Source organism: Anolis carolinensis, chromosome 2 (genome assembly GCF_035594765.1).
Source record: "Anolis carolinensis isolate JA03-04 chromosome 2, rAnoCar3.1.pri, whole genome shotgun sequence".
In the NCBI taxonomy this organism is placed as follows: Eukaryota; Metazoa; Chordata; class Lepidosauria; order Squamata; family Dactyloidae; genus Anolis; species Anolis carolinensis.
This window is the reverse complement of record NC_085842.1, coordinates 320,270,162-320,284,426: the sequence shown is the minus strand read 5'-3', so window position 1 is coordinate 320,284,426 and position 14,265 is coordinate 320,270,162. Positions and strand designations below refer to the sequence as shown.

At 41.8% G+C, this 14,265-nt stretch overlaps 1 protein-coding gene across 3 annotated transcripts in view; it reads left to right on the top strand.

Annotated features, from left to right (window-relative positions):
* nol6 (nucleolar protein 6) overlaps positions 1 to 14,265 on the top strand; it is an 83,036-nt gene that overhangs the window by 34,252 nt on the left and 34,519 nt on the right. For all 3 annotated transcript variants that reach the window (XM_062972615.1, XM_008119164.3, XM_062972616.1), the window contains exons 17-21: positions 2,025 to 2,142; positions 4,506 to 4,660; positions 10,235 to 10,398; positions 10,496 to 10,648; positions 13,219 to 13,316. In XM_062972615.1, coding sequence (XP_062828685.1) covers positions 2,025 to 2,142; positions 4,506 to 4,660; positions 10,235 to 10,398; positions 10,496 to 10,648; positions 13,219 to 13,316 — 688 coding nt within the window. The remainder of the gene's footprint in view (positions 1 to 2,024; positions 2,143 to 4,505; positions 4,661 to 10,234; positions 10,399 to 10,495; positions 10,649 to 13,218; positions 13,317 to 14,265) is intronic.

Genomic DNA, 14,265 nt, shown 5'->3' with positions numbered 1-14,265 from the left:
TGGTGCTAGAGTTAGCCAGAGCCAAGTCCCTCCCTTTGAGAGATTAATAGGAACAAGCATTTTGAACTATCTCTTATTTATTATTTATTTATTGACAGTATTTATATTCCGCCCTTCTTTCTCACCCCGAAGGGGACTCAGGGCGGATCACAATGTACACATACAAGGCAAACATTCAATGCCATATGAACATAGAGACAGAAACAGAGGCAATTTAACCTTCTCCAGCTTCCTGAGGGTATGCTCGATTCCGACCACCGGGGGAGCAGCTGCTTCATCATCCACTGTGACGCCGGCTTCCTCATTCCAAACACTGCTGGACGATTTTTTTATGGTGTCGTAACTTAGTTAAATTAGCCTCCCTACATAAGTGGTGCCTAAATTTCCTACTTGATAGATGCAACTATCTTTCGGGTTGCTTAGGTCAACAACGAGCAGGGCTATTTTTTATTTTTATGGTCGGGTGCTCACTTCAACACAGGCTGGTCTCGAACTCATGACCTCTTGGTCATAGTGATTTATTGCAGCTGCCTACTAACCAGCCTGTGCCACAGCCTGACCCTCCTCAAACTCTGCCAGCTGTGCAGATTCCAGGAATCATTGTGTGAAAGCAAATTGTCCATGCTTTACTCACTGGGGAGGCTGGGAGTTCTAGTCCAAAACAATCTTTCCTGAGCTTTGTTTGCTATAAGGAAACTGCAGCTGAAAAAGTAACTTTCTTTGCCTCTGTTGATTCTGGGATTATAGTTATAGTCTAAAAGGTGACTTGTATAACTCCGGGGAGCTGTAGTCCTAAAGGCAACTTCCCCAGTCTCTGCGATCTGGAGGATCTGGGTGCCATAGCATGAACAATAGCATTCCTAGGCTCTGCTGGCTAGGGATTTGGAGAGTTGTAGTCTAATCTTTAGGTCTCCCTCAGATCATTCATACGGCACTTAGATAGAAAATGAAATACACAGGTATAGGATGTGACTTGAAAACAGTCCATATGAAAGGGATCTAGGAGTCTTAGTAGACCACAAGCTGAACAAGAGTCAACAGTGTGACGCGGCAGCTTAAAAAGTCAATGCTGCTCTAGGTTTCATCTAGAAGCTTGGATAAGCGAATATCTTGGATAATAAGGAGGGATTAAGGAAAAACCTATTAAACATCAAATTAGGTTATGACTACAAAAATAATAATAATAAAATAATAATAAAACTTTATTTATTTATTTATTACCCAAAACTTTATTTATTTATTATCCAAATGGCTTGGATAATCCAGAAACTTGGATAAGCGAGGCTTGGATAAGTGAGACTCTTCTGTATTTCAAATTGAGTAATGAAGGGTATGTTTGCCAAACTTGGTCCAGATACATCAAGCCATGGAGGAGCTGTTGTGGTACAAACAAGCAAACAAATATACATTGCCTTTTATATAGATAGAAGATGAGATTTTTATTCCTTCTTTCATCCCAAAGCCTTATGCTTGGACAGTTTGCAAAAGCATGCACACACACACATGTAACCATTTGAATTGCTGGAGAACAACTATTCTAATCACCTATTGATCCAAATTGGGGGAAATGTTTTACTGTTTCTCTTGTTGAACAGCCAGATTCCAAAATTACAGAACCCCACATTGTAGCAATATATTTATTCAACCAACTTAAATAGCACATAATTGAACACCATATTTCCTCCATCAGGCAGAGATGTCGAAAAGTAGGATGATGTCTTTGGAGTCAGATATCCACATATCGACTTCAGAGAATGTTTGGAATAATACAAAACATTATTTGCGCATATCAGCTGAAGTCAACGTGTAGATGTCCCAGTTGCAAAATCATCTTCCTCTTTCCACGGCTACGTGTTTTTCTTTGCCTGGTGTGAATTTTGTGCAGTTTTAGTGGACTAATCAAGGTATTAGCATAAAGCGGACTTCACAAGTTTGGAATCAGTTTTATGGTCTTGCGTTTGTAGGACTAATCCCGAGATATCGTATTGCTTTGACAATTTTGTTCTTCTTTGCACATTTCCCAGGTTTTCCCTCCAGTTCCCGTGAACCCGGATTACGCCTATCATGCCAGGATCAAGGACCGCGAATCCCTGTTGCCCTTGGCTGAGAAACCCTGCCCGGCTTATATCGCCCCAATGAAAGGCAAGGACGGGTTCATTGGGGTTGTTTTTGCTCACAGCAGAGGGGTAGGAGCTAGCTGAGATCCTGGGTAGACTCCTTCCTCTTTGTTTCATAAGACATGGTTGGAATTCTTCCATCCTTCAGATTGTTGGACTACAACTCCCAGCCTTATTGAGAGTTAGAGTCCAATGACATCTGGAAGGCTGTGCAATTCCTGACCCTTTCATAGGGTAACATTTTCGATTGCAACATGGTTGTCTCTCTGGTGTCAACATTGTCCCCCACCAATGGTGATTTCCTGTTTTACAAACGGAGAGGGAACATTTGAGGGACTTGAAATAATGCACGTACACACACTTTTGTGGTCAGTGTTCACTTCTGGAAGGTCTGAACATTGGAAGGGAGTTGGACTTAGCCAATAAAGTGATCACAAGATAAGAGGGCAAGACCAACTGACGAGTGAGGAGACATTCTGCAAGCATTGAAATAAGGCATATAGGCACTCACCGAGTTACAAGCATCCAACTTACAAATGACTTGTCGTTAAGAATGGAGGTGAGACAAGAGGAAGTGAGAGATATCTACCCCTCAGAAGGAAAATCCACTTCTGAAAGAGTCTTGGGAAAAAGGTGTCTCCACTGAAACTTTATCCCCAATCCTTGTTTCCACAACAAGCCAAACTTCTCAAAATCCAGTTCTAACAAGAAAGTTAGATGGAATCTTCTGAATGAGCACAGATAGCAAAGGAAACTCCACAGGGGTGTTGATCCTTCTTATGCTATCCAAAAAAATTGCTATAAATTGTTGGAAAGAGAACTAAATGATCTGCTTTGAGCCCATTGGGAAAAGGCACAAACATTTATATATTCAAAAATGCCAAATTTTCTAATGGCCATCAGCTTGTTATTGTTGTTGTTCTGTGCCTTCAAATCACTTCTGACCCTTGGCTACTCCATCCCAGGGTTTTCTAGGGAAAAGTTGTTCAGAAGAAGTTTCCATTGCCTTTCTCTGAGGCTGAGACTTGCCCAAGGCTTATCTATTTGGTTTCTGTGGGCAACTGAGGATTCGAATCCTGGTCTCAAAGAGTCCCTAGTTCATCTCTCAGGCCTTGGGATCTCATATACAACAAGCTATCAGGTTTTGAGATACAAATCAGCCTTCACGTTACCAACTACTGGGCTTCAAGGTACAAACCAAACCTTAAACTCCAAGTTTGGCCTCACATTACAAATATTATTGGTTTTTGATGTTTGCAATTGTGGTTAAGCACCTCTATGTTTTTTGTTTGTTGTAATCCACCCTTAGTTTTCCTTGGGTAGATAGGGTGGAATACAAGAGAAGTATTATTATTATTATGTCCTAGTTCAGCACTTCAGTCACCAGATCACAGTAGCTTGGCCATCACCTTTGATCACTCTAAAAGGACATATTTGTTGTGTGCCTTCAAGTTATTTCTGATGTACAGCCACCCTAAGGCAAACCTGTCATGGTGTCTCGTTGAAAAGTTTTGTTTAGAAATGATTTGTCTTTTCTTTCCTCTGAGGCCAAGAGAGAGTGACTTGCTCATGGTTTCCATAACTGAGTGGGGATTCAAACCATGTTGTCCAGTGTTCAAACCACTATACCATGCTCACTCCAAAAGGAGATTACAGAATTCTAATCAGTTTCCATAGTTATTGTTGGATGTTGTAGATTCAAATAAATAGAAGCTTTATCACTGCTTCTGAACCAAAGTTTATCCTGTGGTGTAATAATGTGCCACTTAGGTTTGTGAAATAAGTAACAGTAACTTTACTTCAGTTCAATAGGTCAAACAGAGCAACAATATATACAGTAGTCTCTCTGACTTCTTACAGAGAACAGAGGGAATAAACAGTCCTTTTAAAACAGCCTTTAAATATGCCTCATTGCCTTAAAAATTATCAGGCTTCAGAGAGTCGGCAACCATTAATGCCATAGCTGTTACCTCTTTGCTCCCTGCTCAAACTGTTTCTCTCAGCAGCAATCCAGAGACAGTAGCCAATCAGAATGTTGGCTCCTGGCACCATTAGCCAATCAGCTGCTTACACATGTCTTTCCAGTCAACCCATTACATCCATTGCTTTTTACAAATCCCCACAATTATGATCACTGTATTATTTTATAGTACTAGAGGTATGCTTTTCTAGATCAGTTGCTATGGAGGATGAAGAAGAGGTTGCAGTTGCTCACTCACGTCCTAAATTTGGGGCTCCTGAGAAGCAATTGATAAGCCACTGTGGGACCCCCCCCCCCCCATACCCTACTAGAGAGCTTTGCATCTGATCCAGGTTTGGAGGTGTTTCTGATCTTTGTTTATCACTTCGTTGGACCTTTCTTATTCATGTTCTTGTCTTCCCCTCTAGTGCTGTGCCACATGGAAGGCAGCGGCCAGTGGCCTCAAGACAAGGAAGCCATTAAGCGCATCAAAGCCGCTTTCCAGTTGCAATTGGCAGAACTCCTCAAACAGCAGCACCAGCTGCTCTGTCGACCGGCTCCCACCCACACGGATGTCTTTAAGGTAAGGAGTTGGATCTAGTGCCGTTGGGTCAGAAGTTGTCCTTGTTGTTGCTGTTATTCATAGAATCATTGGAAGAGACTACAGGGGCCTTCTAATCCAATTCCTTTCCATGTACGAATACACATCATCATCATCACAGTCTATTTCTATAGCTGCTGCATGTGGTACTTTACAAGGAACAGAACAATAAAACAATTCCCTGCCTGCAGCTTACAGTCTAATCGAGACATGGGGCACAGTTGTCTTGAGAGTTTGCAATAAACAAGAGGCTACAATAAGCAAATATTTTGCTCTCTTTTTTAAAAAATAAGTCATTGATTTGTTCATTATTATATTTTTTGGATTGGTGACTGCCGTACACATTAACAATTGCTTGTTGTTGCCCCAAGAAGAATGAACTTGGGCTGAAATTTAGTTAAAGGCACCTTAGCAAATTACTGGGACTAGACATGTTGTGTATTTCAGGGGTTTGTTTGTCTCTGGAATACTTGTGTATACATAGCGAGGTGTCTTGAAAGCAGATCTCTGGTCTCAACACCATGTTCACTTACACTGCTTGACATGTACTGATGTGGAAGATTTTTTTTTCCGTGTCAAGAGTGACTTGAGAAACTGCAAGTTGCTTCTGGTGTGAGAGAATTGGCTGCCTCCATGGGCATTACCTAGGGGACACCTGTGGGAGGCTTCTCTCATGTCCCCGCATGGGAAGCTGGAGCTGACAGACGGGAGCTCACCCTTCTCCCCAGATTCGAACCGCCGACCTTTCGGTCAGCAGTCCTGCCAGCACAAAGGTTTAACCCATTGTGCTTAATGGAGAAGATGGAACAAGCTTGTTTTTGCTACTCCGGAAGATAAGACATGAGCCAGTGGATTCAAATGGCAAGAAAAGAGATTCCACCTAAACATTAAAAAGTACTCCCTGACTTCATTGCTGTCTAATGGTGCAATCAACTGCTTTGTAACGTAGTCTCCTTTCCTTCTTTGGAGGCCTTTTGACAAAAGTTAGATGGGAACACTTTAATTCAGCGTTTCTCAACCTGAGGGTCGGGACCCCTGGGGGGTCATGAGGGGTATTCAGAGGGTTCATGAGGGTCCTGTGGGGGAAGTCTGGCCCAATTCTATCATTGGTGGGGTTCAAGGGGCTCTTTGGTTGTAGGTGAACTATAAATCCTGGCAACTACAACTCCCAAATGTCAAGGTTTATTTTCCCCAAACTTTACCAGTGTTCACATTTGGGCATATTGAGTATTTGTGCCAAGTTTGGTCCAGATCCATCATTGTTTGGAGTCCGCAGTGCTCTCTGGATGTAGGTGAACTACAATTCCAAAACTCAAGGTCAATACCCGCCAAACCCTTCCAGTATTTCCTGTTGGTCATGGGAGTTCTGTGTGCCAAGTTTGGTTCAATTCTATCATTAGCGGAGTTCAGAATGCTCTTTGATTGTAGGTGAACTTTAAATCCCAGTAACTCACCCCTCAACAACTCCTCCAATATTCAAATGTGGGCGTATCAGGTATTTGTGGCAAATTTAGTCAAGTGAATGAAAATACATCCTGCATATCAGATAGTTACATTATAATTCATAATCGTAGCAAAATAACAGGAAGTAGCAACAAAAACAATGTTATGGTTGGGGGTCACTACAACATGAGGAACTGGATTAAAGGGACACGGCATTAGAAAGGTTGAGAACTACTGCTTTAATTGGAAGTGTGTTGTGTGTCTCTGTGCATTAGATGGTTGGGTGAGATGTCAACGCTACCTTCCAACTCTCCATTTCTATGCATTTCCTACTTTGGAAGGCAGTTCCCTGAATTCCTAGGTCTTAGTTGAAAGGTTGGGGGAAAGTTGTCATTTTAGACTATGTGTGCTAGAAAGCTATGATTATGGACTATATTAATCTATGGGAATATTGATCCTCGCCTCCCGATTGGAAACTGTTGTGATTATCATTGATTGTCATTTTTAGTGTAAAATTTTATTTTGTGTTATGTGTTTTTATATTGCTATGTACTGTATGTTCTGTATTATTGTTGTAAACCGCCCTGAGTCCCTTTTGGGAGATAGGGCGGTATATAAATAAAGTTTTACGAGGGCTATCCAGAAAGTAGATTACGTTTTGGAATTAAAAATGAACAAAGTATAGGGGAAAACCATCCTCAACCAGGCGGGCGTCCCTTCCCGCAGCTGCTCATGTGCATGCGCTCAACTTTCCTCCACGCTCGTCCTGGATCGCTCTTCTAAGGTTTTGCAAGAAGCACACCTTTCCTGTCCCAAAAAACAGTCACCATAACCTTCCTTGCAAGCATTTGCAGAACAGAAGAGTGATCCAGGACGAGTGTGGGGGAAAGTTGAGCGCATGCACATGTGCAGCTGCCGGAAGGGACACCCACCTGGTTGAGGATGCAAGCCAAGCTGCAAAGTTTGGTGGGGAAGGACTTTCCAAACTCTTTTATCGCTATGAGAAGTGCCTAGATTTCAATGGAGACTATGTTGAGAAGTGGTATTTGGGTCTGGCTTTCAACTGCATTTGGTAAATGTTTTCTCCTATACTTTGTTCATTTTTAATTCCAAAACGTAATGTACTTTCTGGATAGCCCTCGTATTATATTATTACTAGCTGTGCCCGGCCACACGTTGCTGTGGCGAAGTCTGGTGGTATGGGAAATAAAGTATTGAGGAATTGGTTGTAGTTAAGGTAAAGGGTAAAGGTTTTACCTTACATTAAGTCCATAATAAATGGGTTATATAGCGGTGTGGAAGGGCCTTGAGTCTGCACTGCCATATAATCCAGTTAAAGTCTGATAATCTGTATTTTATAGGCAGTGTGGAAGAGGCCTAAGTGAGGCCTAACTCTGCCTGTCCCCTGGGCTGAGTGGGTTGCTAGGAGACCAAGTGGGCGGAGCTTAGCCTTCTAACTGGCAGCAATTGGATAAACACAATTATTCCTCTCCCTCTAATTAGGACTTCATTTTTCTTTTCTTTTTGTTGTATGAATGTAGAGGCATGGATGAGGGGTTGTGTTGCCAAGTTTAGTGTTACTGGGATGTGTAGTTTTGTTGTTTTGTCCTAGGCCGAAATTTCATTACCCTTTTATATATATAGATTCTGAGTAGTAGAAAGTAGTAGCTTTTCTCAGCCTCTGATTGTGACCAGGATCTCTACACTCCCTTCCAATGAATTCACATTTCCAATGAAACAAACTCAACATTTTCCTCAGAATTTGGAGGCCCTGGGAATTGAAGTCCAAAGAATTAACCTTCCCTGGTCCATGATTATCTCTGGAACCTGTGGATCCAAGCAGCCAATTTTCTAAGCCTTTGATGGTGACTCAGACCAGTTGTCCTTGCACTCTGGATCTGCTACGTATCAGATTCAAATTCACCAGTGTTTTTTCACCAGATTTGGCTGGTTTTTTTTTAATCCGGTTGACTGCCTTCCCACCTTCCCTGCCTGTGTTTCCTCTGCGGTCTAAGCCTGAATCATCTTGAAAGGACTCCAAGTTTGTTTTCTGTGGTGTGGTGTACTTCCTCGTGTGGCATGAATTTGCCAGTCCTTGACGCAAAGAGGGTGACTCTGCTGAAACTGTGATTTGCAAACTTAGGTTTTTGGTTCCCTTCCAATGTGACACTTCTCTTGATCATAAAAATGTACACAGAGAAAGGCCTTTTGTGTTTGTTTTTGTGCAGCAGAAAATTGGGCGAGGGAAGAATTGGATACATATTGAAATGTATTTTATTAGAACTGGCAAACTTCTACTGTTTTGGTGTTTTGGTGTTTTGGACTTCAACTCCCACAATTGTGGGAGTTGAAGTCCAAAACACCAAAACAGTAGAAGTTTGCTCAGGCTTGTTCTAGGTGCACAAAGTGGTAGTAACTACGACAAAACAAATGCCTGCTTGCCCTTGTTGTGAATGGTTTCGTCAACTCATGATTAATATTATTAATTATGTAAAAACCTTAATTACATCAAAGCTTTAGCTAGTATCGCTACTGTGTTGTCGCATATTTTAGTTGCCTGTTTAGCTGCAGAAGGCATCTTATGGGCATAGTATTATGGGAACTAAATTCCATAGTTCTTCCAGAAGAGATTTGATAGCTTTGTATTTTCCAAGGCTTTCACGGCCGGGATCACTGGGGTGTTGTGTGGTTTGTATTTTCAGGTGAAACACCAGGAGAAAATGCTGCTAGAACACGGCCAAACGGCCCAGAAACCATGTTGGGAATCTGTTGAGCGGTTAGACTCAAAAATAACCCACTAAAAATACAGCAGAGTGGCAGAAGCACACTTCATAAACAACATAAACTTATGTGTGAAGAGCTGGGATAAGCTTTTGTTCCTTAGGATGGCAAAGGATTGCAGAATCATAGTTATAGGTTCAAAATATCTATTGTGGTTAAAATAAATTCATTCTAGATAGAAAAGGTTATTGGAGCTAACTAGCTCTCTAAGCCAAGGATCCCCAAACTAAGGCCCGTGAGCCAGATGCGGCCCTCCAAGGTCATTTACCTGGCCCCTGTCCTAAACTTTAGACTTAGGATTTGTTGGCTGTTGTAGTGTAAATAAATAGAAGCTTTACCATGGCTTCTGAACCAAAGTTTACCCTGCATTGTAATAACGTGCCGCTCAGGTTTGTGAAATAAGTAACAGTAACTTTACTTCAGTTCAATAGTTCAAACAGAACAACAATATATACAGTAGTCTCTCTAACTTCTTACAGAGAACAGAGGGAATAAACAGTTCTTTTAAAACAGTTTTTAAGTATGCCTCATTGCCTTTAAAAATGATCAGAGAGTCGGCAGCCATTAATTCTAAAGCTGTCACCTCTTTGCTCTCTGAGGTAAAAGTGCCTGCTCAAACCGTTTCTCTCATCAGCAAGCCAGAGACAGTAGCCAATCAGAATGTTGTCTCCTGGCACATTTAGCCAATCAGCTGCTGACATGTCTTTTCAGTCAACCCATTACATCATGGTGCCGTTTACAAATCCCCAAGGGTTGACCTAAGTCTGAAATGACTCGAAGGCACACAACAACAACAATTCTAATTCATCACAGTCCGCCCCCCCCCCCAACAGTCTGGGGGACTGTGAACTGGCCCTCCACTTAAAAAGTTTGAGGACCCCTGCTCTAAGCTATCTTCTAAGGTAAAAGGGTAAAAAAAATTCAAAATATCCAAATAGCTACATTTTGCCTGGAGAGTAGCAAAATGTGTCCTCTCAGGAGGAGAACAAAAGGCAGAAGAGAAAGAAATGGAGGGTGACCAGGGGCAATCAAAATTCCAGTAGAGAGGAAGTTACATCACACCTCAAAGTGATCACATTACTACATCTTCAAATGAGGAGGTGATAGTGGTCAAGAGGAGAAGAGTAGAGATAGGATAAAGGCTCCTTCTAGGAAGGCATGCATGGGAATAGAGAAAGGGTTCCCTCATTCTACTCCTGTTCTCTAGTCTAACTACTCATTAGGGACTGGAGACTTGTGGAGTCCAGGATGAAACCCAACAAACCACACGAGATATTATTATTATTCCATCAAAATGGAGGGGCACCCCTGAACCTTCTGTTTCCCCCTCAGGACGGCTATGTCTTCCGCCTCCAAGTGGCCTACCACCGAGAGCCCCAGATCCTGAAGGAGGTGGTCACTCCGGAGGGCATGCTGAAGTACCAGGACAACCCGGAGTCCCAACAATTGGAGCTGGAGACCCAGCACTTGCCGTTCTTGACCAGCTCCCTCCATGGGTAAGAGAGGAGGGCTCCTAGGTCAGGGTTCCCAAACTCTAGTCCTCCAAGTTCTGGGACTTCAGGATATCCTTTCTCCCTTTCTCATTCCCCGCAGCCTCCAGCAGCAGCATCCGGCCTTCAGCGGCACTTCCCGCCTGGCCAAGCGCTGGATCAGTGCCCAGCTGCTGAGCGACAGCCTCTCAGAAGAATGCATAGATTTGGTGGCAGCTTCCCTCTTTTTGAGCCCAGCGCCGTTCACAGCCCCCAGGTAACCATGGAACAGACTCCCTTGGATATACCGTATATACTCAAAGACAAGCCAAGTTTTTCAGCCCTTTTTTGAGCTGGAAAAGCCTTCCTTGGTTTATAATGGGGTCAAGGTCAAGGCCAGGCAACAGAACCTGGAGGCCATTGCTTTCAATAGATGATATATTTCTCTCTTATCCTCCCTTATCAGTGTGTTTTCCAAACCCTCCCTCGCTCTTAACCAAGGGAATGTTTTGAAAAGGGAAAAGACGCCCTTGCAAGTCAGGACGAAGAAAAATATATATCAATTAATCTTATAAAAGCATATTCCTCTGAAATATTTGTTATAGGCATAAACCCCTGCATGCATTTGCAATCCCTATGTACTTATATATCTGTATCTATCTATCTATATACATTAAATTTTATATAAATTTTCCCCTCATATGTTTGCTGGTCTTTGCAAATCCTATATACATACAGATCCATGTACCTGTATATCTGTATCCATATATATACATTATTTAACCTACTGATGCCTCAATTAATGTAATTTTATTGGTATCTATTTTTATTTTGAAATTTACCAGTAGCTGCTTCATTTCCCACCCTTGGCTTATACTTGGGTGAAGAAATTATCCCAGTTTTTTGTGGTAAAATTAGGTACCTCGACTTATATTTGGGTTGGCTGATACTCGGCTTATACGGTACTTTAGGAAAGAAACATAGGGTTCATCTACCCCAGGCATGGGCAAACTTTGGCCCTCCCTCCAGGTGTTTTGGACTTCATCTCCCGCAATTCCTAACAGCCGGTAGTTGAAGTCCAAAACATCTGGAGGGAGGGTCAAATTTTGCCCATGCCTGTTATATATATATCATGGCAAAACTGAGTTGTGCAAAAAATATTTTCTTTTTTTTTTTTACTTTAATATTTAATTATAGTAGAGTCTCACTTATCCAACATAAATGGACCGGCAGAACATTGGATAAATGAAAATGTTGGATAATAAGGAGATACTAAGGAAATGCCTATTAAACATCAAATTATGTTATGATTTTACAAATTAAGCACCAAAACATCATGTTTTACAACAAATTGACAGAAAAAGCAGTTCAATACACAGTAACGTTATGTAGTAATTACTGTATTTACGAATTTAGCACCAAAACATTGCAATGTATTGAAAACATTGACTACAAAACACTGACTACTAAAAGGCAGATTGCATTGGATAATACAGAACGTTGGATAAGTGAAGGTTGGATAAGTGAGACTCTGCTCTATTTTAATTCATTCAAATATACACACATTTGCAAGTGTTGTTGCATACAGTGCAAAACTTTCCAGCTATTAATCTTTCATAATAGTTTCTCAGATAATATATTTTCAATAAGGGGTTTTCTATTTGAATAAAACATATAAAGGTATTATAGACTCCAAATTAATATCCGTTTCCTCCTTGTCTACAGTCTTATAGCTTCTCCTGTGTACATGTTTAGATTAATTTTACATTGAGATATTGGATCATTGGTTGACATTTATTAACAAAGTTCTGTAAAGGTTCACCTCTTAAGAGTACAGTTATTTTATCTATTATCAACAAATCTGTAATGTATTTTTCCCATTCTTCTAAGGGAGGTATCTCTGAGGTTTTCCAATATCTAGAGCAGAGGTCCTCAAACTTTTTAAGTGGAGGGCCAATTCACAGTCCCTCAGACTGCTGGGGGGCCGGACTATGATGAAATAGTCCAAAATTAGGGTTGTTGTTGTTGTGTGCCTTCAAGTCATTTCAGACTTAGGTCAAACATAAGTCTAAAGTTTAGGACAGAGGTCAGGTAAATGACCTTGGAGGGCAGCATCCAGCCCATGGGCCTTATTTTGGTAACCCCTGATCTAGACGATCTCATAAGACCATAGGTAAGCAAAGAGACCTCCAAACACCATCTAGATGATCTCATAAGATTATAAGTAAGGAAAGGGACCCTTTAAGGCCATCTAGATGATCTCATCAGGCCATCAGAATACCATAGATAAGGAAAGGGACCTCAAAGACCATCTAGATGGTTTCATAGGACCATAGGTAAGGAAAGGGACCTTCAAAGGACATCTAGACGGTCTCATAGGACCTTATGTAAGGAAAGTGACCTCCAAAAGTCATCTAGATGGTCTCATAAGGCCGTAGCTAAGCAAAGAGACCTTCAAAGACCCTCTAGATGATCTCAAAAGGCCATAAGTAAGCAAAGAGGCCTCCAAAGACCAGGTAGACTTAGGTCAACCCTAAGTCTAAAGTTTAGGACAGGGGCCAGGGAAATGACCTTGGAAGGCTGCATCTGGCCCACGGGTCTTAGTTTGGGGACCCCTGATCTAGCGTATACTATTCGAGCTGCCACCGTCACGTAAAACAAAATATTTTCAAGCCATGGACGATTGAATCCATGGATGTGGAATCCATGCATATGGAGAGAAGGCAGTACATGTCGAGCCTCTCCGACTCCACCCAATGTTGCTTCCTATGCCGCTGTTGATCATCTCAAGGAGGCTGTTTTTGGCGGAGCTTTCCCCCTCCTCATGCCTTTTCTTTCTCCTTGCAGCTCTCCTCAGGTGGGCTTCCTCCACTTCCTTCACTTGTTGACCACCTTTGACTGGAAGAACAGCCCACTCATTGTGAACCTGAATGGAGACCTCAAAGGTGAGGATGAGGAAACTGGCAAAAGAGGGAGGAAGGTGGGTTGGTATGTACTGGCTTCCATTTCAAGCAGGCCTGAGCCAACTTGGGCCCTCCAGGTGTTTTGGACTTCAACTCCCACAATTCCTAACAGCCGGTAGGCTGTTAGGAATTGTGGGAGTTGAAGTCCAAAACACCTGGAGGGCCCAAGTTAGCCCAGGCCTGATTTCTAGAATTGCAAAGGACTTTTGAGGACTCAGAGTCGTGAACTCTCTTTGCTGGTGTTTCTCTGCATAGACTTGCCCATCTCAAAGGAAACACAAGACTTTCAAGTAGCCTAATCTGTTTGTATTTCCTGGATTCTTACATGTTGTTTCTGCTGAGCTTTGTTACCTGATCCCTCTGGCAAAGCCGTGTGCTTTTGTAATCCAATTTGTACCGTTTAAAGCCATTCCTGCTCCTTTAGTTTCGTTTTATTTTCCTTTCTGTCTTAGGATCTTAAAGACTTGGTTTGCTGGGTCTCTTATGTGCTATTTGTGTAAGGTTTGTCTGGATCATCTCCCAGGCCTCCTGACGTATTGAAGAAACAAAAGCAATTAGAACCGGACAAAAATAATTGTAAAAAGCCTTTAAGTTGCTTTTGAATGATGGCAATCCTAAGGCAAAACTTAAATGCCATCCAGGCAACAAATCTCTTCTCGTTTTGGAATCTAAGCAGGATCATCCCTGGTTACTTTTTAATGGGAGATCTCCAGTGAATACCAAATGCTGTAGTTTGGATTTCAAAGAAGGCAAATTTCCAATAAAAATTTATGCAATCACCATAAGTTAGCTGATAACTTGAAGGTGGTACCTATACACAAAGTGACCCCTATCTTGGGTATTCTCTGCAAGTTTAGTTTGGAGTATATTCAGTTCACTTTTTAAATACATGCCTGTTTCCAGTTCACCTTTTAAATACATTTGCCAGGCT